This window comes from Danio rerio, chromosome 22 (genome assembly GCF_052040795.2).
Source record: "Danio rerio strain M-AB ecotype USA chromosome 22, GRCz13ab, whole genome shotgun sequence".
In the NCBI taxonomy this organism is placed as follows: Eukaryota; Metazoa; Chordata; class Actinopteri; order Cypriniformes; family Danionidae; genus Danio; species Danio rerio.
Genome location: NC_141042.1, coordinates 13,412,501 through 13,437,997, shown reverse-complemented (window position 1 = coordinate 13,437,997; position 25,497 = coordinate 13,412,501). Strand labels below are relative to the sequence as shown.

Sequence of the window (25,497 nt, the reverse complement as noted above, 5' to 3'; positions counted from 1 at the left end):
TATACTCTCAGTTTGACTCGTGTACGATAATTTTCCTCAAAATACGATAATTTTGAGGTTCTGGTACGATACTTTGACATTTCCAATCTGGCAACACTGAAACAAAGTGTCAAAGAGTCCACATAGTGGCGCAAATGGATTTGCTATTTAAACAACATGGTGCAAAACATGAAAAATTAGGGTTGCGCTGGTCTGAAAATAGCAACAAATCGCGCCATGCACATCTTGCACCTTATTGCGCCGGTTGTAGGATAGGGCCCAATGACTTTAAAGTCCTCATGAAATCAAAATAACGTTTTTTAGATGTTAGCATCAGTATGCGAACAAATCCTCCAAAATCGTGACAAAAATCGTATTTAGAAAATATAAACATCTACTACTTGCAGATTATCTCTTCCACCTATGGATCACCAATCTTTTTGATGTTAACTCATAGCCTACTACAGTTTATCCTACATAATGTAAACTTCGCACAATAGCAAAATAATAGGCTGAATCCATAGACTTTAAAATATAGGCTGAATCGCATTTTGTACCAAATTGCTTCATAGCCACGACTTTTAATCATACATTTACCTATATCACTAACTTTTAAAAGTAAAACCTTGCAAAACATTTACCGTTGTCCAAAAAAAAGTGCAATAATGTGCCCCGGTTTCCCTTATTTACATCTACGAACATGGACACCACAAAAAAAAAAAGTGTACTGGCCCACTGAAGGCTGTGTGGGTTAGTGTCGAAAAAAACACCATCACTGTAAGTAATATTCCTCAATATGTCATCATGAATGTGTGTGTGTTTACCGTGTATGACCGTTGAGGTCTCCTCTCTCTCTTTCTCTCGTTGGTATTCGTCCCACGCGCAGCGCCGCCCCCGCGAGGATTTGCGTCAAGCCCGCGCGTGGGAGTGAGAGAGCAATGCAGCTTTACATCGGAATATCCCCACACAAGAAAGAGAGAGAAAGAGAGGTAGACAGATCGAGAGAGAGACAGAAGCGATGAGCCTTCAACGCACTTTCTCTCCTGCGCGAGAGGCGGAGCGCAGCCTCGAGACTCCGGCGAGCACCGGGAGCAGTCGCGCGCTCCAGCTTCGGAAAAGAGGTACGTGAAGATGATATCCTACACAATTCATATACGTATGTATACAGGCATTTAGCATTGGAGGGTAGACAGAGCAGATCATGATGGTCTGGGCTGCTATGGAATTGTATAGAGAGAGTTATATGCGTTAGATTCACTGGTGCATGTGAGGCAATAGTTTGAAGTGATTTGCAGTTTGCGTTGTAAAGAATAGTGTAATGCACGGCTGTGTTTGCAGCAGAATGAACTTATGTGTGACATGTCTGTTTGCATTTGCATTTGTAAATCTTAAATTGGTTTAATGTACAAGAATTTCACACTAAGTTAGGTGCCTTTGTGCACTTAAGCAAGGTGCATGAACTGTGCCAAATGGATTTCCCCTGTAATAAAGTCGGTCTGAATCAAAATATCTGATAAGTACTTGCATGGCAAATGTACAAATGGCAAATGCTCCTATAGGGAACAGAAGATAGACAGGTTATTTCTATTTACAGTCATTAATTTCTGTTTGAATGCAAAATAAGGATTGTGTTGACTATAACTATAACTTTTTGCAAATGCTAGAGTTTTGGATCTAGTTTGAGCTTTTAATGCATTAAAAGTTTGCATCCAAACATTATTCAATAATATGACGGATTTATATTAGTCAGTGTAGATGCCAACTTGATTTATGTGCTAATGAAAATGTGGACGCACCGTTTAAAGTTGCCTAAATTAAGATTTAAACCCACAACTTCTTAAGCTTTGATTTGAAATATTGCTATAAGCTTGTACAGGAAAGTCCACAGAACACATTTATCTTAACACAATTAAGCTTCATTTTCATTCCTGTCAAAAATTAAATATGGCACTGTGTTACCCTGGCTAAAGCCTGTCAAAATAATTAACAATTGCTTCCTTGTTAATCACCGTTTACATTAAATCTGCAGACCCATGATAAGTTCTCTCCAAAACCTTTTAAAGTTGTTACTAGTAGGTCAGTACATATTGGCTATGGTCAATTAACAGGTAAAGGCTAAAGTTGTTTCGTTTCTTTTCAGGAGACGTAAACAGAAAAATGTTAGCTTAGCTAATGACTTTGCAAATGCTTTGTTTACTCCAAGAATGAAAATGCAGTTTTGTATATCCAGTCATGTGGACAATGCTATATACAAGTGTAAATGGGGTCTGAAACATTTTGAGTTTTGATTGTTTGTGTGCATGAATGTGTTCAAACAGCCCATAAGGGACACACTGATTAAAATTTAGTTTGAATGCATGAAAAAATAATAATTACAGCTTTGTATATCTAATATCTATATAAACCTTTTAATCCAAAATGGCCTTTTGGATTTATATGTACATAGCAGGAATTTATTACATAATATTAGGCAGATAAGAAAAAGCATATGCAGTAGTCAACATTAGAGGTTAATCAAAAATTGTCCTAAGACAAGAATGGATGTTGTTCAATAGTTTTAAAACAACTTCGATGAAAGGTGATGATCCACTTCAAATGTTGACTACATACACCAGGGATGTCCAAACTCGGTCCTGGAAGGCCGGTGTCCTGCAATTTTTTTGTTCCAACCCCAATTAAACACACCAGAACCAACTAATCAAGCTCTTTCTAGGTGTACTAGAAAGCTCCAGGCAGGTGTGTTAAATGAAGTTGTAGCTAAACTGTGCAGGACACCGGCCCTACTGGGCCGAGTTTGGACACCCCTGACATACACACTTTCCCAAAGATCCCCTCAAAGAACTCAAGAAAGTTGACCAAACATTTTTAAATGTGTCTTTTATGTTCAAAATAACGACAAAGTGTTTGTTTGCATACGTTAAAGTTAGCTAGTAAAATGCTGTCAATTGGACAAGCTTGACTTGACAATCCCATGTTTTGTTTTTGCACATGTAGCCATGTCAGTGCTCCTGCCACGATCCTTGGGCGAGCTTCAACTCTATCGCATCCTGCAGAAGGCAAACTTGCTCTGCTACTATGAAGCATTCATCCAGCAGGGCGGCGATGATGTGCAGCAACTCTGCGAGGCTGGCGAGGAAGAGTTCCTTGAAATCATGGCCCTTGTTGGAATGGCAACCAAACCCCTCCATGTTCGGCGACTCCAGAAGGCACTACGGGATTGGGTAACCAATCCTTCCCTCTTCAACCAACCATTGACGTCTCTTCCTGTCTGTAGTATCCCAGTGTACAAGCTCCCTGAAAGTTCCCCCGGCGTCCACAGCAATGGGCAACAAAACCAGCTCGTCGTTCCTAGAGCTTTATTACCTACAAGCCCCAGTCCCGGAAGGCTTGATCTCAGCAGGGACGGGACTCCAGGTTGCTCGCCGTTACAAGGAGCAAGTGAAAGTCGTTTCTGGGGAAGCGAGAGCGAGCATAGTTTATCTCCATCAGGAGCGTGTTCTCCGTGTTCACCTCATGATGCTCTCGATACTCTTGATTCGGCCGGCGTCCAGTGTGTGATGGAGTGCGTAGAGCGACTCTCCCACACTCTGTCCAAGAGTGACCCTACAGAGGTCAAAGAACACATTCGTACTAATAAGAAGCTCAGTAAGATGATCGGCCACATCTGCGAGATGAGTGACGACGATCCACAAAAGGAGGTGGAGATTCGGAAATACAGCGCCATCTATGGGCGGTTTGATTCTAAGAGGCGGGACGGACGGCAGCTTACAATGCATGAGGTTTGGCTGGTTCTTCTATCTCCCGACTCACACTGCAATTTTTAATTGCCATTTTCAATTGTAGCTTGTCAGACTGTTGCCAAACATGATACACACTGTAAGATCTCGGCTGTTGTAATGTCAGATAATCAAGACTCGACAAATATGAACACACGCAAGGCTCATTTGGAGTTTAACCTCCTCAATCCATGACCTGTTAAGTTACCTGCATTCTGAAATGTTCCTTTAAAGTAAATATAAACAACCTGTAGCTAGGGCTGAGCGATTTAGCAAAAAAAAAAAATCTAGGTTTTTTATAAGGTTTGACCGATTCACGATTTCGATTTTGATTTTTTTATATTGTGTTATTAGTCTTCTCAAAACATTACAACAACATGACTGAAGTAACACTCTCTAAAAGTAACTTGAAAAACCATCTGGTTAAGGAACATTGTATTTTTAATGGCCATGTCCTACAATAATCGGTCAAGGTGTAAATAAATGTAAAACAAATTCACGAGTTAAATAGCGTTGCTGAAGATTTGAATAAGAAATATTTGTGTAAATATTGCACTTGCAGGAATACAGAGGTATTTTTTGCAAGTTGTGCTGAGCCTAGAAAAGATTGGCTTTCAGCTCAGCTTTGACTTTGTCTTCTGATTGAATGACAGGTTGTAATGCTGCTGCCTTTTTCTTAAAAAGATACAGTAGAAGAAAAAGGACTGAACATGGAAAATATAAAGCCTAATTTAACCCAATGTGTGAAGTTGTGGACGTATTGCAGGAGCAAATACAAGTACCAGATGTGTTTAATATAAAATAATACATTAAATCTATTTTTCTTTTTTCCCCCCTTTTAAATACCGATCATTTGATGCGCTTTGCTCCACTCTCTATTATGCTGGCTGATCTGTCTGGTTTTCAACTAGGTCCGCTAAATGACGTCATGGGGGCGGGTACTTTCATTTTCACATCTACAGTCCATCACCTCTACTCGTGTTCAAACCAAAAGATCGGTGCGGTTTTTAACATGGCAGGCTTTTACGTCCTTCATACATGTTGAGATCGAGTTTATCCACTTGATAGGGGAATATGTCTTGACAATCCACACAGACATGCGACAAGTAAAATCCTACATGACTTAACGCTTTAACAGGCAGTCAAGCAGGTCGCACACCAGAAGCGCCGCGACACGGCGCGGACATGAAAGTTTAAACTATCACACACCAAACGCGCACATTCACATGATATTTAACATGAAACTAATCAGATGGCGCTCTGTGGGCCGGCTGAAATATGAACTGCTTCGTGAATCGTGGCTGGGCGGCGCCGGTGTGTGTATACAAACCTGTTTAGAATTCTAAAATCCATGGCGTGGTGCTGTGCGGCCTGTCACCGAGAGGCGCTTCTGGTGTGCTTCCTGCTTCATACAGAGAGTGAACCCAAGCGCATTGGTGCCATTATAATGTATTAAATATATATATTTCACATAAATCGCGATTTCTCAATTTCATTCAAAATTAAATCGTCTTAAAACGTAAATTTGAATTAATCGAAAAAATCTGAAAAATCGCCCAGCCCTATCTGTAGCTTTAATTTTACTCAAACCATGCTTGATAATAAAACAGGAAAAGAATGATATATTTAAAAGTTGCGATGTTTCCTTGAGGTGAATTGAAGATGATGCTTAGCCCTCTTAATGGTTCACACTGCAAGAACGACTCTTGCTATAGCTATAAATCAACTGTCTGTGAAAATGTCCAACCAACAATCAAGGACCACAGATTTTTGTTTTAGTATTATAGGAATTTTTGAGGAATTCCAAAATTTGTCTCAGACAACCAAATTGTGAATGAAATTGCACTGTGTGTGCTAGCAAGTCTTAAGACAGAGGTGGCAAATTTGAACCTGGAAAGGCGCAGTCCTGAAAAAACTGTCCACATGAGTATGGGTATTTTCAACTTCACAGCTTTTTCTGTGAGGTTTGGCCATTCGTCCACACTTAAACACAGTATCAGGTCACTGAAATAGACTAAACTACTCACACTTAGCTGATGATTAATAATAAAGCTTGTTTGGCATTCCGAGCCCTGAGCTTATAAGATTCTTGAGCCCTGGGCTCTCTCCCATTGATAGGGCGAGACAAGAGTTTGAGCTCAGATCTCGATGAACTCCCCAACTTGTTAAAGGCTGGTGACAGATTATAGGGATAGCTATATTGCTATAGATATATTGCTTACTTAAAGCTCGTCTATAGTGCCAATTTGTTATAGTCAAATTACTTATATCGCATGTTTTTGGTCTGTGGGAGGAAACTGGGGAACCCAGGGGAAACTCACGCAAGCATGAGGAGAAAATGCAAACTCCGCACAGAAATGTTGACTGCTCCAGTAAGGACTTTTAACTGGTGACATTCTTGCTGAGAGGCAACAGTGCTAATCACTGGGCTGCCATGTTGCCCAATCAGGAAAAAAGAGGCAGGAGTAGGGGTGGGAGTGGGGTTTCTTCAAGACGAAGATACTGAGATAAATAAACTTCTCTTAAAACTTCAATTAGAGTGAATATTTTTCAAAAACACTGCAGTCTGTGTAGCTGGTGAAACTGGAGTCATTGGCTTGTCCATGGCATCATTTCCAATGTGTAACGTCAAATTGTACACTTTGGTCTCTGTTGTTTACAAAATGCACATCTCTGTGCACCATGTTAACAGTTGAGCCAAAAATAACCCTTTTTTGAGGCTTTTGATTGGCCAAATGACTTTGTTTGGGAGTATATCACCACCTTTTTCTTTAGCATGCTCTTGACAATGCCACTTCATAGAGCATTTTTGCATTTTCATGTGAACAATTTTTTTCAACCATGCTTGTGTGGATGAGATTAAAAAAAATTAATCAGGCAAAACTCTGTTTACAAAAATACCCTTGTAGACATGGCCTAAGACCTTGATTAGATTAAGTTTGAATTTGATAATGGTTAGAAGAAAGGTTTTTAGGACTGCGGCTTTACAGGGCCAAACTTGGCCACTCCTGTGCTAAGTTAACTGGTGATTATCAAAACATTTTTACAGTAAATTACTAAGTGACCTTTGTTTTCATTGTTTTGTTTACTGTTTAGCTAACCGTAAATGAAGCATCTGCTCAGCTGTGTATGAAAGATCTGTCACTGCTGACCCGAAGAGATGAACTTTTCTCACTGGCCAGGCAGATTTCTCGCGAGGTGACCTACAAGTACAGTCGCAGGAGCAGCAGGTAAAGGGCTAATGATCACACTCCACTTTTAATTTCAGTGACTTCCATTTATATGTCTGGAAATTTCACAGGGCTTCAAAGTTCAAAGTACTGATTTGGTGAACCCTGACTTGTAAATTTTGTCACTTGAAGACATGTTACCAATATAAGTTGGGCTTTCCCTTTTTTTGTTAAAAAAAAAAGAATGCTAACTTAAGGTAAAATCTGCAAAATTGCAAAAATGGCATTTTAAGACTATTGCAGTGCTTGTAAGAATTTTTTGAGTGCTCAAAGTCTAGCGCATTACTACTTTGCAATTTTTTACATTTCTTTTGATTGAATAGAAAATCCATTGTTAAAATGATTCATTAATGCTTTCCATGTTTTAAATAGATTGTTTAAAATACTATATTTATACTGATACTAAAATTTAGTTTGATATGTTACCCGATATCTCTTTATATTTGGATATGATTACGATATATATATATATATATATATATATATATATATATATATATATATATATATATATATATGACGGTTATCAATCGATAATCGTTACCAATCGATACTAAAATTTTAAAAACCTCCATTTCCCGCTGAAATTTGAGCGCTGCTAAACATGTTCTTGAACAGCAGTGATTTGCCAGAGTATTCACCTGTGCTCAACAGAAATGACTGTGATTGGCCGTGAAGTTCATTAGTTCACCGAGCTCACCACTGTTTACCGCGGGTAACCACAGATACAGGGACACTAAAGCATTTTAAAGTTGAGATTCATCAGTAAATCGCTCGTATGTTAGCTTATTGACAAACTAGCCGATCGACGTGGCTTTGAAACACGTCACTGTCCCTGTATCTGTGGTTACACTCAGTAAACAGCGATGAGTTCTGTGAACTGATGACCTTCACGGCCAATCAATCATTTCTGCTGAGCACGTGAGCACAACGGCAAATCAGCACTGTATATAAACGTGCTCAGTAGCGCTGAAATGTTAGCAGGAAATGGATGTTTTTAAAACTTCAGTATTGATATATATATATATATATATATATATATATATATATATATATATATATATATATATATATATATATATATATTAGGGCTGCTCGATTTTGGAAAAAATCATAATCACGATTATTTTGGTCATAATTGTAATCACGATTATTCTAAACGATTATCAGTTGAAGTCAAAATTATTAGCGCTCCTGAGAATTTTGTTTTTTTATTACTATTTCCCAAATTATGTTAAACAGAGCAAGGAATTTTAACGATATTTTCTCTAATATTTTTTTTCTTCTGGAGAAAGTCTTATTTGTTTTATTTTAGCTAGAATAAAAGCAGATTTAATTATTTTGAAACCCATTTTAAGGTCAATATCATTAGCCCCCTTAAGCAATATATTTTTTGATTGTCTGCAGAAGAAACTACTTTTATACAATGACTTGTCGCATTACTCTAATTAAGCCTTTGAATTGCACTTTAATCTAAATGCTTGTATTTTGAAAAACATCTAGTAAAATGTTATGTACTGTCATCATAGCAAAGATAAAACAAATCAGTAATTAGACATGATATATCAAAACTATTGTGTTCAGAAATAAGTTTAAAAAAACTTCTTTCCATTAAACAGAAATTGGAGGAAAAGGGTTGCTAATATTCTGGAGGGCTAATAATTCTGACTTCAACTGTATATATATATATATATATATATATATATATATATATATATATATATATATATATATATATATATATATAGTTGTATAGTATATATTTTCCACCCTGCAAAGGAAAGAGAAATAAATACAATAGAATAAAAATATAAAGCAAACTGTGATTTAAGCATCTTTACCCAAAGAAAAACACTTTAGCTACAAAAATCCTTCACTCAGGAGCAGTAAGGGATGTTCTCGTCGTTTGATTAATGATAAAACAGGCGGCAGCATTTCGCACTTTAATGGTTTCTCTTTCACATGTCTTTTAATTCTCAACTCGTTTGTTTATTACGCAAATGAGGGTTAATATGAATAATCACTAATCACCGCGTTTTGACACCTATTTGACCATTAAAGCACTCATGTTAAGATTACTTTAGATGTCTGCGCTCCTCTGCTCGTCTCAGTGTGCAATTGAGACCGAATGCTGACCGCGTGCTTATGCGTGTGCGCGTGTTGCACACACACACATAAGCACGCGTTTTTTCGCGCTTTTGGTATATGATGCAAAAATCGTTTATCTCGATTAATGTTTTTTCATAATCGTTAGAAGCCATAATCGAAATCGGATTTTCGATTAATTGCACAGCCCTAATATATATATATATATATATATATATATATATATATATATATATATAAAACGTGCTCAGTAGCGCTGAAATGGATGTTTTTAAAACTTCAGTATTGAGACAACCCTAATATGTATATGAATACATATATATCAATATGGCTGCCGATGCAACCTGAGCTTAAACAGTAGCTGAGAGTAAAGAAAAAGGATGGCTTTCTTATTCAATTGAGTGTCTGATTGGACAAAATGCACACACTATAAAAACCTATTTATTGACCTTACTTTTAAACATTTGTAGTAAACTTTAACTTAAAATCTTTTAGTAAATGAACCGTGTATGATTATAAAAATTGTCAACTTACCAGTTCCAAGTCACAGTGGGTTTACTCACTTTTTAAGTAAAATTTTTAAAAGTAAAATAACTAATTGCTTTTTACAGTTATCAATTTCTTTTGTCCACTGTATAAATTTTAGAGTGAATTTAGCATATACATTAACGAGTATACTTGCTTAACAGTCACAAAACATATTTGGCTTTAGTTTAATTACGGGTCATATACACTAAAATAAAGATTATTTTCTAAAGTTATCCTCACATTTTTAGCTGTTCCTCTACTTTCACTGCAATTCCTTGTTTAAAAACACTGTTAACTCAAAATCCCTCTTTATTCTAGGTCCCACTGCGTTGATGAAGACGAACCCTCTCCCAAACGGATTAAATCTGAAGTAAGTTTAACCCAGCGTTCATTTGATATTCATAAACTCCACTGCTACAAACATCTTTATTTGCATGAGGCGTCTCAGCTTTGTAAATGGAGCTCCAGGTGGTTTCTTGGGACTTCTTTATTAGTTTTGCGCTCTTGTCACGATATTTATTGCCATCCGCCTTCCCGTTGTGTCTGAATTAGCGCAGTGTTTGTGGGCTCCATCTCCAGAGAGTAATTAGTGTCATGATTCACTCCGAAATGTCGCGTTTGCACAGATTTTCCCAAGAGCGGCGGTCTGCGCCTCTGGGTGAACATCTTTAAAAGTAAATGGTATTGTTTTTGAATCTCTGTGGTGCCGCAAAGTCAACAAAACCACCGCAAACAAGAGTCTCAAGACGTCAAATTAAACTGAAATTCGCTCGTTTGTTTTGAAAGGAAGTTGTTTTTATGGAGTTCTCTGAAACGCTTGACTGACATTTTATAAACATTATTTACATGTATAATAATATATATGATGTGTATAATGATAAATTAATTACTTTAAATTAACTGCTGTTTAGCTTTATTATATATTTTATATCTGAGGCTGTTTACCTATTAACAGATTTCCTTTCTAAGATCAAAAAAAAAAAATTCAGTGAATATAAAATTACGAATTTAACATGGAATCATGTATTTATCAAGATTTACTCTACATTTTACACTCACCGGCCACTTTATTAGGTACACCTGTCAAACTACTTGTTAACACAAAATTCTAATCCGCCAATCAACTCAATGCATTTAGGCATGTAGACATGGTCAAGACGATGAGCTGCAGTTCAAACTGAGCATCAGAATGGGAAAGAAATGTGAACCCGAGGTATGCAGAAGAGCATCTCTGAATGCACAACACGTCCAACCTTGGATGGGCTACAGCAGCAGAAGACCACACAGGGTGCCACTCCTGTCAGGCAATAATGGGAAAACGAGGCTACAATTCGCTCAGGCTAACCAAAATTGGACAATAGAAGATTGGAAAAACTTTGCCTGGTCTGATGAGTCTCGATTTCGGCTGTGACATTTGGTTGGTAGGGTCAGAATTTGGGATCAACAACATGAAAGCATGGATCCATCCTGCCTTGTGTCAACGGTTCAGGCTGGTGGTGGTGGTGTAATGGTGTGGGGGATATTTTCCCTTTATGACCACAGTGTACTTCCAATAGGATAACGCGGCATGTCATAAAGCGTGAAGCATCTCAGACTGGTTTCTTGAACATGACAATGAGTTCACTGTACTCAAATGGCCTCCACAGTCACCAGATCTCTCAATCCAATAGAGCACCTTTGAGATGTGGTGGATCTAGACATTCGCATCATGGATGTGACAAATCTGCAGCAACTGCATGATGCTCTCATGTCAAAATGAACAAAATCTCTGAGGAATATTTCCATTACCTTATTAAATCTATGCCACGAAGGATTAAGGCAGTTCTGTAGGCAAATTGGGTCCAATCCGGTACTAGTAAGGTGTACCTAATAAAGTGACCAGTGAGTGTATGGTTGAGATAAAAGAGCATTTAAATGGTTTTAATTTATAACAAAATGTCTAACTAAAATATAACTGAATTTGTTTTTCTGTATTGCATGCATCTAAAAGAAAAAATATTTGATTACTAAACTAAAATTTAGGGAAAAAATCACTATTTAATAAGCAATGTATTTATTATTATTATTCATGGGCTATGTTGTTTTTTCATACTAAATCAAACAAAACTACATATATTTTAAATAAACAAATTTTTAAAATGTTGCATCCTTTTCTTCTTAAATATATTTGTATTAGTAGTAATAATATTAGTTTTTAACACATAATATAGTATTTGAAAAAACAAATCAAGACCTTTCAAGATCAAATAAATCCAGCCTTGGTTGAAGCTTCTTTTTAAAACAATAAATAATGGAAATGTGAGTTTATGATATAATAAACGATAATAGTTTTCGTATCTCTCTCAGTCTGTAAGTCAACAAAAGCACTGAAAACAAAGCTCTTTAGCTGTCAAATTAAAGCTAGAATTAGCCAGCTTGTTTTGAACGGAAGTTGTTTTCGCGTGGTTTTCTGGATAAAGAACAGCAAACGCACAATCATTCAGGCGGAGAAGCACACTGTGGACTGAAACACATAATTGACATCATCCTGTGGGTGCTTTCTGAATTACCCACGCATTGCTGTGGCTGTCGAACGTCATATGTGGACACACACACACCCTTGCACACACACGCACACACACACACACACACACACACACACACACACACACACACACACACACACACACACACACATATATAAGTGATGGTGACCTCAGAGGAAAATGCGGAGGTTGTCAATGGGCGACACAAAGTGAAAAATTGGTTTGAAGGTGACAACGGCCAGTCTTTTAGAATAATATGAGAAGCACTAGTGAGGACAAACAGGAGCATTGCCATGGCATGTGTTTTAAGTTTGCACACAAATCCTCCAAGCTTATGGGAGCCACACACATATTATTATTTTTCAACTACAGCATGATTGTATATTCTAAACTGTAGATTATTTCTGTGAAGTGACAAGACTTTTGTCTAAGCAAAGTCAGACCTTACTGTCCTAATTAAATGATTAAAAATCAAGACATGATCATGTTATTTTGGCAAAAATAAGCGTAATCTAAAGGTCTTTGCCGTTCATATTAGCCACTTCTGATACCAAATGATTAAGTCAAGTTATTATTTGATGTTCCTAAAACTTGGATAGACAACAAGACTTGTCAGGTTGAGTGTTTGTGTGTGTGTGTGTGTGTGTGTGTGTGTGTGTTTTTTTATTTGTGTGTGTGTGTGTGTGTGTGTGTGTGTGTGTGTGTGTGTGTGTGTGTGTGTGTGTGTGTGTGTGTGTGTATATACACACATACATACATACACACACTCACACACACACACACACACACACATATATATATATATATATATATATATATATATATATATATATATATATATATATAAGTTGTGGGCTGTTATTGGCGTTAATGTGCTGCAATAAAAAAAATTATCGCCGTTAATTTATTCTCAAAGTTGGGTTGGGGAGCTGGGTCTATTCCACGCAACCTATAATGACTTTCACCTTGATAGTTTAGCGCAGATGTATACCTGACCGGTGAGCCATCTGACAAAAAAGTGTCCTTCTGAATCAAATCAGCAGGATGCCAGACTTTAACTCCAGTTCGGCAGTTTCACTTTAACTCATGAACATTTCATTCATGCCCCTTGACAAACTTGGGTATAAGACGCAAATAAGGAGTAAAGACTGATGAACATGTTATGGAAATTAATAACGCACGCCAAATGGAAAGAAAAAAAACTTCCGCTTTTTGCAACGTGTGTGTGTGTGTTTGTGTGCCGTCCTTTACTGACATCCGCGTGTGTGTGGAACTTGTCGGACAAAATGACAAAAAGTCCTACATGACGGTAATAGTTTGATCGCGGTGTTTACATATTTATAATGTTTACTTTACTTATAATTCCACTAATATCTGCACACTCTACATGTCTTAATTCCATTTCTGTTTAGTTCAGTTATGATTTTAGTCGGATTAAGGTGATCAAAAGTCGCTGTTTCGAGCTTATGTGGGCCTACATTTCAAACTCACATTTAACTGAATAAACAGTGAACACAAGTACATCCTATTGAACATCATTTATTTTCATCACCAATTATCATAGTAGAACAGTTTCTCAAGCAGTTTGTGATGCATTTGAAAACAGGAGATGACCCCCTGTATTAATGCGCCACCTGGCTTGAGAAACCTGTTCTCAAAGACTTATTATTTGGGTAGCACACATATTCTGAATGCCTTCGGCAGAATTTAAATGAGCCATTTTAATCTAGATTTAAAAAATGTATGTATGCCCATCTATTATACATATATATAATTTTTACTTGTCTATATATAAGATATTTATTTAGGTTTTTATGCATATTATGCATTATTAAGACCCCAGTAAAGTTAATATCATTTGAATACTAAATGTAATTTTGCTAATAATTAACAATAATTATGGTATGGTTTTGAATAGTTTCTTATTACTCAATTTCAGGACAGAAAGTTTTGAGAAAAATGACAAAATCTAATTTTTACTTTATGAAAAGTGATATAAAAATTCAGAATTTAATAATAAACTACTATTATTTTGACTTGACCCCTAAAAACTTAAATCACTGCTCTTATATTTGACCTGTACATTGTCCTACATGAACTATTTATATTAATTATTGTATTATGCAAAGAACTGATGATCACATTGCTTGTGTAAATGCCCAAAGTTTCTGATTGTATGTGAAAACCATTCACCGACCAAACCTTCACCGACATTATAAGTGTAGTTTTGGGAAAGACTAAATGCAACGCAAGTGTAAAACATGATTATTTGTATGGTTCCTGCCTCCAGCAGCATGACTTTCCTCCTCTGGCACTGCCAACTGCAGATGTGATGAGTCAGTTTGAGCTAACAGCTTTCTCCATTTGTGCAAATGTCACATTTGCACCGGAGAGTCAAATAAATGAGACATCGTGAAGAAATGAAACTTTCTTTCGTCTGATTGTGCTGAAAGTAGATTTTTTTCCATGAGGTCATCTCTCTCCCTTTTCTCTTTGAGGATGGTGTCTACGATCTTCAGGAGGCCCTTCAGGTTCTGCATTCACGTCAGGAGACGGTCAGAGAGCAGCTAGCAGTTGCCAAATCTAAAGGAGAAGAGACCATCAGACACAGTCTACAGGTAGATCCAGAGACCACAAACACGCACTGATGTTTGCAGGATTTCTTCGGAACTGTTTGAAGATTTCATTTCAATGTTTTAAATGGGATAGTTTACCTAAAACTGAATATTTACTCACTGACTACTCAACCTTTAGTTGTTTTAAACTTTTATGAGTTTCTTTCTTCTGTTAAACAGAAAAGAAGATATTTTATAGAATGTTAAAAATCTGTTAACATTGACCTTCATAGTAAGATTAACAAATTAAATCAATGGTTGCATGTTTTCAGCTTTCATCAAAATATTTTCTTTTGTGTTCAACAGAAGAAAGCAAGTCAAATGGTGAGTAAATAAATGCTGAATAATCAATTTTGGGTGAACTATCCCTTTATTGTTTGTTTTAGGGTTGAGTATTGTTTGCATGCTTCTTTTAAATAGAAGTGTTTATTTAAATGTTGTTTGAAAACAGTGTTTGTTTGAATGTTTTAAGTTTTGTTTGAAGGTTAGTTTGAAAGTTTGTTTGAACATTTTAACATCCTTTATAAATGTTTTTAAACATCTTTGAAAGCTGTTGACACTATTTTGTTTGAATTTTGAACAAACTTTTTTTCAGAATTGTTTAAACTTTGTTGTAAATTTTTTTCTGAAAGATATTTAAACATATTTGTTAAAAAAATGTATTTCTTTTCATCTCTTAAGTGTTAACTTAAGTGAGTTTTAAAGCAATTTGACATTTAAACTTGTTTTTGCATCAAAAAACAAAAATAAAAATAAAACAACATTTTTATTTTATGTTTTTATTATCATTATTTATGTCTGCCATTTTGTACATTGGTGTGCATATTCACCTTGGCGCACGCTGTTTAGTAACAAAGCATTAAACATCAGCGATAAGTGCAAGTGAAAGCCTTAAAGGTTTTTAGTGTTTTGGAAACTTTTCAACAGAACTTTTGTTTAAAATTTATTTGAAAGGGAGATTTCCTTTTAAACAAACATGTCTATTGGTTTTATTTCAACAACGTTTTAAAGATGAATGATAACTGAATATTTGAATAAGTCTTTATTTTAAATGATTTTTAAAAACGGTGTTTGTTTGAATGGTTTATGTTTTGTTTGAAAGTTGTCTGAACATTTTAACGTCCTTAACAAATGTTTTAAAATATTTTTAAAGGCTCACAACACAATTTTATTTGAACAAGCTTTGAATCAAAGATCAAACAATTCTGAAAGTAAAAATGTTTTTCAAGCTGTTTAACACGTTGTTTAGTAACAAGGCATTAAATGTCAGCGATTGGCATATCTCGATGTGCTAAAGTCTTAAATATTTGAAATGTTGTGAAACCTTTTCAACAGAAATTTGTTTGAACTTTATTTGAAAGTGAGATTTTCTTTTGAATGAAATGTATCCAGCTTGATCTCACTAAGAAACGCAACTATTTTATGTGTGTCAGTTTAGTGACTAATTCGTAAGAATTCGTACAATTCAGTCTTACGAAAATAAGCCCCTAAACCCGAACGTCATTGGGGATGAACAAATCGTACTAAATTGTATGAATGAGATTGTACCAATTTATACGAATTAGCCACTAAATCAAAAAGTTCCGAATTGTCGTGAGATTGCGTTGAACGTATCGGGTTTGCAATAACGTATTAAATAGAAATCAATAACTCTTTTATTAAAACAGTTTATCAACATCACAATAAACCTTTTGAAAAATCAACATTCCTAACAAATTGGGATCATTTTAAAATCAAGCCAAAATTTTTGGCCGATAACCAATAACGATTTTTATTGGACTTTGTTCCCCCCTGAAATGATTTACATTTGCAATTCTGATGTCCTCTTTCATCACTCACTTAAGCAACATTTGTTTCGGTTTTATTTCAACAATGTTTTATAGACAGCTGAAGTGTTTATTTAAATGTGTTATTTTAATAAAAACAATTTGTTTGAATATTAGTTTAAAAGTTGTTTGAACATTTTAACGTCCTTTGCAAATGTTTTTAAACATTTTTAAAAGCTTTCAATGCAATTTTGTTTAAACAAGCTTTGAACTTATTTTTTCAGAATTGAACTTCGATTTAAAGTTGTTGTTTTTTTAAGTCGTTTACAATATTTTTATTTGAAAGTCTTAAGTGTTGTTTAAAGTCAGTTTTAAACCAATTTAAACATTTAGACTTAACTGTTTTCGCATAAAACCAAGAAAACAAATATTATGCTCTCATGTCTGCCATTATGCACATTGGTTTGCATATTCACATTGGTGCATGTAGTTTAGCAACGAGGCTTTAAACATTAGAGATAAATCATCCCGGTGTGTTTAAAAATTTTTAAATCTTTTGTAAAATTTTCAACAGCCCTTAGTTTGAAAGTGCGATTTTCTTTTTTCGTTTGTTTTGCAATGTTTGTTCAAACTACAGCATGTGGGATGTTTGTTTGTAAGTTAATTCACACACTTTTAGTGCTTCTTGTTCGGGCTCGGCTCACATTGAGTGTTTGTGTGCGCAGGTACAGCTGGACTCTCTGTTGGCCAAACAGGTGGAGCTCCTGCGGGACGCTGCCGTCCAGGAGCGACTGAAATCTCTGGACTGGCGGATTCCAACAGCGGCTCTAAAATACCTCACACCCACGGCTCAGCACTGCAACAGCGGACTCTCACATCTCTCTAGTGCGTTTCTTTTACAATTAATAACCGCCACTTTACCGTTGTTTGTGTGAGCAGTAGTGTAATTTCACCTTTCTGTTTTTTTTAATCCAGGCGAAAGACCTCTAAACTTGCGTCTGTCCGATGTTCCCCTTGGTCGTCAGTTGGCCAACGAGCTCAAACGACATCATAAACACAACACAGAGGAGCGACATCATAACCAACACAACTCTGAAGAGAGAGTGACGGCGGCCACAGGTTAGTGCTTACTATGCTAATTAGCTGCGACACAGGTGGCCATTTAGCGAACTGCAGATAATGACTTGTTTCTTGTTCTTACACACAAATTTTCACTAGATGAAGCATTTCACACGCTAGAAATGCTCAATTTGTGACGTGTCATTCATTCGAATTGCATCATCTGCCCAAATAGCACCGCAGAATGTCTTTTAAAGTGATTTTAGGTGATTTTGAATCACTTGTGCTTAACGCTTCATCCACATCGCACCAGACTTCATAAAAAAAAGTTGTACAAATAATAAATATTGTAATAAATATACAATAAAAATGAATAACAGTGCTTTGAGGGGAAAAACTACAAGTTAATGAAGCATCTATTGACCCAATGATATTTGTACAAACGATGCCATTCACTTGCATCATGTCGACAGTTATGGTCATTACAGTTGTTTTTTTTAAACAATTAACAGGTTTATTTAACAAAAACTACATTAAATTACTCTGAACTGACTGTATAAACTTTTCACTGGATGCAAAATGCATATAATTTTTGCATTTCAAATAAATACTGCTCTTTTAAATGTTGTATTCATCACTAAATCCTGAATAAAATGTATCCAGCCTGATCTCACGAAGAAACGCAACTATTTTATGTGTGTCCGTTTAGTGACTAATTCATATGAATTCGTACAGTTCAGTCTTACGAAAATAAGCCAGCCCCACCCCTAAACCTGAACGTCATTGGGGATGAACAAATCGTACTAAATTGTATGAATGAGATTGTACCAATTTATACGAATTAGCCACTAAATCAAAAAGTTACGAATTGCAGTGAGATTGCGTTAAACGTGTCACGTATGAAATCACATATACAATATAAATCAATAACTCTTTTATTAAAAGAGTATATCAACATCACAATAAACCTTTTGAAAAATCTACATTCCTAACAAATTGGGATCATTTTAAAAATCAAGCCAAAATTTTTGCCGATAACCAATAACGATTTTTGTTGGACTTTGTTCCCCCCTGAAATCATTTACATTTGCAATTCTGATGTGCTCTTTCATCACTCTAGCAAAGATTTTCTAATGTTGGGTGACGGCATTCAAATGGCACCAATCAAAATCATCTAAGCCATCAGCTTTAATATATCGTTCTTCACAAATCATATTAGGCCTATATATAATAGCATAGATTTTAAAATTTTGATTTAGAATTTTTGGGTTCATTGCTGGGAAAAGAGGAAAAATCAACAAGTTGGACAAGAAAAATAATTGTGTCGCTCCAATAAATCGTAGCCAATGTGAAATATTTGTGTTGATTGCGACAATTTATTTAGCGTTTTTCATTTTGCATCGTACATTTGCGTCACTTAGTGTGAATTGACCTTAATAATGTCAATCTGCTTACTTTAAAGTAATCCACTGTAAAAAGTGCCACACTTTTCACTCTACCCCAATGCATTCTGGGATTCCTGCCCTTTTCGCAAAGAATACATGTGGCTGTGCCATAAAAACTGTCCAAACCGTGGGACCTCTAAAGTCAGCGTAACGTTTTTCTTTCCGCCCACCTTCTGGAACAGCCTTCAAATGCTGTCTAGGTAGAGCTCTAATCTTCAAAGAAGAATCTGCAACATGATTACCACAGCTCCTGTTGGACCGTGCAATGAACTGGCACTGTTTTATCACAGTATCATCCTGGCGCATCGACACCTACAAACACGCTCCATTAAAACCCCCCCTCAAACGCTTCAAACGTAACTTAACTTTCTTTTTGGTAATGTATGCAATCTCTGGCATGCAAATGTAGCACTTTCTCTGTGAAACTCCTACCTGCCTGCGCAAGCTGCGTTTGCGAGTAGGTGAAAAAAAAAGGGGGGGCGTAAGGATTCACTTGCTTGTTTGACGTTTTCGGGTTTTTCTTCCGCCACCAATGTGGGCAGAGCCTGATGTCAATCAGTGTCATTTACTGAGCACACTGATCTCAAACACGCTTAATGCACTCAACTGGGCTGTTGGGTTTGAAATAGCGTAAAAAGTACCAGGCTTTATTTTGGCGTAAGCACTTGCGGCTGACTGGAATTGGCTGAAATTTGATGAAAATTCAAACATGGTGGATTTTTTGGGGGGGCACATTTACTGTTGGTGAAGTGTTTTTAAAAACCACACAATGCACTAAATACATGCAAATTATATTAATAAAGCATTATAATGCAATCTTAAAAGGCTTGAAGTTCCTATTTGTCATTTATTTGATAGAATTTCTTAAATAAATGTAATTCAAATTGTATTTAATTATTATTTTTTTTATTATTTTACAAAGTGTTGTGTGAATTAAACGTTATTATGCAAAATATTTTTGCTTTTAATGCAAGCATATATTCAATTCCACAAGTTTTCATATTTAACCTTTTTATTCTATTCTATTTTTTAAATCCACACAAGCGCTAAACATGCTAATTAAATTAAGAGACATTCAGAATTTCCCAATCTATCCTAGAAAAATCACTTAAATACATCTTAAATTTAATTTGATCATTTGTTTCATATTCTAGAACTTTAAATGTTTTAATTTTTATATATATATAAAAATATATATATATTCAATCATACATTTAGTTTTCGGCTTAGTCCCTTTATTAATCTAGGTATCCCCACAGTGGAATGAACCGCCAACTTATCCAGTATATGTTTTACACAGCGGATGCCCGTCCAGCTGTAACTCATCACTGAGAAACATCCATAAACACTCATTCACACTCATACACTACGGACAATTTAGTTTATTCAATTCACCTGTGCTGCATGTCTTTGGACTGTGGGGGAAACCGGAGCACCCGGAGGAAACCTACGCGAACACGGGGAGAACATGCAAACTCCACACAGAAATGCCAACTGAGCCAGCCGAGGCTCGAACCAGTGACCTTCTTGCTGTGAGGCGATCGTGTTACCCACTGCGCCACCATGATGGGAAATATATATATATCTATATATTTATTTTTGGCACTTGTATTATTGTTCGAAGTATTTTAAACACATAAATGGACCAAATAAAATTAAAATGACAATAAATCATTTTGTAATTCAATGTACACATTTTGAATGACATTCGAGATTTATGAAATAAATCACAAAAGTCTGTACCAAGTAGTAATTTATTATATTTTCTTAATAATACAAAAATTATTATTAAATTGTTTAATGATTTTTCTGTTTTGCTCAATAGTAAAATATTATTTAGCTAAATATTCTTTTTTAAATTTCTACTTTTATGATCAAATAATTTAATGTATTAATTGCATTTGACTTTTTTTGCATACTGACTTGTTACAATAAGAAATAAGTATTAAACACGTCACCATTTTCCTCAGGAAACATATTTACAAAGGTGCTGTTGACTTGAAGTTTTCACCAGATGTTGGTAGCAACCAAGGAAATCCATTTATGCAAAAAAAAAAAAAAACTATTAATTCGTTTACAAATGAAGTTAACTGTAATAAAAGGAAATGACACCTGAATATAATTATTGAACACATGAAGAAAGGGAGGTGCAGAAAGGGAGTGAAAGCCCAGACAGCAGATTAAATCTTTCAGTAGTTCTTAAGCAACCCTCTGCCCTTCATCAGTGTAAATGAATATTCGCTGCTTCAGTCCAACATCTACATTATCAGGATCATGAAGATGAAACCAGAGTAGACATTTCAGCAAGACAATGATCCCGAACACAGTCAAGGAAACTCTCAAATGCTTTTAGAGATGAAAATGGCACAGCCAATGACCTGATCTGAATCCAGTATAAAATACAAATTCAAGATCAGATTTGATAGATGAGACCCCCAGAACCATCAAGATTTTTACACTCTGTTGAAGTCTGTGAAAAAATCCAACCTGAGCAGTTCATGTGACTTTATAGTCCATATAGGAGACGTCTTTAAGCTGCCATCATCAAAAAATCCTTTTAAATAAAGTATTAAATACATTTCAGTAGATTAGTGCTTTCTTTTTGTGTCATTCCATTGTTATTACACGTCACTTTTTTATGTTTGTATTGTTTGGGTTTTTAACAAAATCTGGTTCAATTCCATGTCAACAGCTCCTTTGGAAATATTCACAAGAAAAAAAAATGACAATATTGAATTTTGAATGTTGAATACTTTGTCCCCCTACTGTACATAGCAAACACACACACACACACACACTGTACCAAACACATTCGATCTAATCTTGCTTATTCATTCAAAACATAAAATATATTTAGTTTTAGTTTTTAGGGGGGAGTTTCCAGTCAATACTAATTTATCACATTGAATAAAAATAAATAATACAAATGTGTAGCGCTTTGCCATCAAATTATATATTGTACACGCTATCATTAGTAAATATATGAATAAATAATTAAAATGAATATTTCAAAAGTTCCTAATTCTTCAAAACATTAACAAAGGTGAATAGAATATAAACTGTAGCAACTTTATTGTTCTTTATTAGTATATGTTGTTAAATGCAAACTAATAATTTCCTTAATTTAGGAAATCTACAATACATTTTGAATGAATCCAATTTATAAAACGTTGCCTTTTTGTTTCAGAAAACGGTTCTCAAAAAGAGCTTTTGGACAAGAAGAAGATCAAATCAGAGCCGGAGGATTCCAGATAACATCTTCAACACCTTTCTCAAAGTTTGTTCAGTGAATTTAGAACCGAAACTGTGTGGCCTTACGAACTGTAAATGCCTAGAGATTAATTTATTTTGTTTCTTTTTTATTTGTACGAACTATTTTAAGTTCTAATATTAGAACATAAAACACGAATGTCCTGCAGTCGGTGTGCACAGAGAAATGTATATTCATGTATTTGTGACTACATAATCCGTGTTTGCATGTCTTATTTTTATGGAAACTGTTCGTTATTCAGCACTGAAGTTTCGTAGAAAACGCTTGTGTGTGGTCCTTAGAATAGTAGGTGATTTTAAGGTTAAATGATGACATTCATCTGTTTGTATCAGTTTGTCGGTGAGGATGAACGTAACGTGTACTTCGTAAAAGAAAACTGAATATGTAGAATTAGCTTTGCGTGTTTTGATGATTATGTCACTTTCGATGTTAGCACTAGAAAAACAGTGTGTACTGTATTTGTTATCAGACTTATTCTCAGCATAAAACATTGCGTATATTGCTGTCGTTAAATGTTACAATGTGACAGATTGTTCGCAAAAAAGTTCGCAAACTTTGTTAGCTAGCTGTGCTAGTCTGTTGTGTATTAGTCTTTTTCTATGCACATTTGTCGAGTGTTTGTATCTTGTCTTTGTGAACCGTTCTAAGAATAAAACAAACCCAAAAAAGTAAAAACAAAATTGCATTTGATGTGTTTTTAAAATATAGAAACTACTTAAAAATCACAGTTTTAGCCTCTATAGGGCAACAAAATGTAAAGTAGTTGCATTTCTGAGTTTGTTTGTTTTTGCTTGTTCTTAAAGTTCGCATGAAATGGAAGCTGCAACTGTTTGTTTTTTTTTCAAATTGTGCCGCAGTTTATGAAGAAACAGAATAAAGTGGTGCCTTGCGATAACGCAGTTCAATTTTCGCTGCCTCGCAGTTTTGCATATTTTTTCGTGCATTTTGACATGCATTTTTTCTACAGCGCATTTTGTTCTGCGTCCTGATTCGCACATTATGTTCTGCACCCTGACTGGCTGTAGACCATTGTCAATCAATCTCCTCCGTGCCGCATCTCCTGTAGAGTACAGAATGCGTTCAGCTTGCCAAATTTACAGAAATCTTCGATCGCTAGCAGTGTGACTCTGAAGTGCTGTACTGTATGTTTCCAAGTTTTTTCCCCTCAATGTTGACGAAACGTTCTGCATCGTCAAAGGCCTCCCACGGTAGCACACAAAAGGCAGAGAAAGATGCTAACCATTGCACAAAAAGTTGACCTTCTGGACATGCAAGGAAGGTAGAAGTGGTTGTAGGGCACCATTAGGAATAAATAAATGAAGGTCAAATGAATTTAATCTTTGGTTTTTTATTCTATAATACTAAACTTATTTTTCTACGAAGGTTTGAACTTTGAGCGTGTTTAACCGAGAGAAAAGTGTGAAAATGTTAATGGCTGTCTGAGAAAAGTTCATCAAGTGTGTAGTGAGGGCTTTTACAGCCTTAAAATATCTATACTATCAGTAAAAAATATGGGGTGACTAGTTCACGGATTTTACCTATTGCGAGTTATTTTTAAGAACGCAACTTCCACGAATAACAAGGGACCACTGTATTAAAAAAGAAAACTGGGCGTGGCTTGTTTTTTCCACTGTAAGCTCATTGGATGTAGTCAATAGGCTTTTCATTTAGAAAAATCGAGGCCATTTTTGTTTGTTGTCATATCGCTGTCCGTTGGATGGCATGGTTAAGTATGTTGGTATGTTAGCCTAGAGACAAACTTAGAGCCTACTCACACTATGCCATCCATACCATGCCCAGGCCCGTTTCCCGGATCATTTGAGAAGTGTGAGTGCGCTGAATCGGGCTCAAGCACGGTTCACTTGGCCGGCCCTGGCCCGGTTGGAAGAGGTGGGCCTAAGCGCGGTTTACTTGGGCTTTGGCGCGGTACACTTGTAGTGCAGAACGCGCCAAAGCCCGAAAATGAAAGCGAGACACAGGCACGTGCACACATAGGGCTCAACCTGTGTAGTGCACATGCCCTTTTTAGTCTTGGATAGAATGTGCCCTTCCAAAATGATCAAAAGTGCCCCTGCGACGCGGCACACCCTCGGTCCCGTTCTTCAGTAGGCGCGCGACAACACAGCTGATCAGAACGCGCTTCAAAAATTTTATCCTGCACATGCCCTTTGGCCGGTCTCTGCACAGGCCTGGCGAGACGTGACTTTTAAGGGACTATTTCATATGGATTTATTAATCATTCTTACTGTTCAGTGAACGCAAACTCCTCACTGCACGACAGCTGCGCACCTTCAGCAGACCTCCTCATTTCTGCAGCACGAGGACTTTATGACTGTTTATGAGTGCCAAAAGTGGCGGATCTGTTCTGCGAAATATCTGACTGCGTGTCACCGCATCCCTAAGGACCGATTGTGGTGTGAGTGTGGGCCATCGGGGGAGACAGGAGGGGGGACAAGCTTTGGCCCGGTTCGAGGCAACTGTACTTTGTGTGAGTACGGCCTTACTGCTTGTTAACTTAAAACAAACAGGAAGTGCATTTTCAGATTTCGATTTAAGATAACAAGGGAAAACTGTTTTTTTTTTAAGTCTCCATGAACCGGAAGTTGCAATCGTTATTTTTGTTTTCGGATTGTGACGCAGTTCCTAGAAAAAACAGAATATTAAAAAAAAAAAACAGGGGAGCGTGGCTTGATATTTCTAATGTGTGCTGAATGTATGTAGTAAAGTTGTTCAGAAAGATCAAGGAAAGTGTTTGGGCAGAGTTATTACATGCTAACAGACACCTCACCATTTCTGTTTGTTGTCAAAACTGACAGTGACAAGTTAGCCACGCCCATTTGCTAAGCTATATACATAATCTGATAATTTAACTGATAAAAAAACAGGAAGTGCATTTTCATATTTCAATTAAAGATTAGGAGGGCTTTTTTCTTAATGACATGCACAGACAAATTGTTCACAAAACTAGCAAGCTAACAAAATCATACGTTTGGTTTTGAATTTCATTTGTACTTTAAAATTAGATATATGCAATTTATTAAATATATTCAAATACCTTTGCAACATTGAAGTAAGCTGTGAATGTACAAAATGCTTTAGAAAATAACTACACCGGAAGTCTTGAACATTTTGTTTACTAACAGCCAGACCCGTAATGATGTCATTAATAAGGTTGATAATGTTTAATATTACATTTA

General features: G+C 36.0%; 1 protein-coding gene across 3 annotated transcripts; it reads left to right on the top strand.

The window, feature by feature from the left end:
- The first annotated feature begins 943 nt into the window (after positions 1–943).
- On the top strand, positions 944–22,980 carry nab1a (NGFI-A binding protein 1a (EGR1 binding protein 1)). 3 transcript variants are annotated; one of them, XM_087303070.1, is made up of 9 exons: positions 944–1,100; positions 2,974–3,758; positions 6,852–6,985; positions 9,938–9,989; positions 14,643–14,762; positions 15,066–15,083; positions 17,251–17,410; positions 17,501–17,644; positions 22,217–22,980. In XM_087303070.1, exons 1-9 carry the CDS (start codon positions 998–1,000, stop codon positions 22,282–22,284), a joined length of 1,584 nt encoding a protein of 527 aa, XP_087159196.1. In that variant the 5' UTR covers positions 944–997; the 3' UTR covers positions 22,285–22,980.
- The last annotated feature ends 2,517 nt before the right edge of the window (positions 22,981–25,497 follow it).

Bases quoted from the DNA above. Each gene is read 5' to 3' on its own strand.
- nab1a (XM_087303070.1), top strand. From the start codon at position 998: ATGAGCCTTCAACGCACTTTCTCTCCTGCGCGAGAGGCGGAGCGCAGC. The intron at 9,990-14,642 runs GTAAGTTTAACC...TTTCTCTTTGAG, and splicing joins CCAAACGGATTAAATCTGAA to GATGGTGTCTACGATCTTCA. The intron at 17,411-17,500 runs GTGCGTTTCTTT...TTTTTAATCCAG, and splicing joins CGGACTCTCACATCTCTCTA to GCGAAAGACCTCTAAACTTG.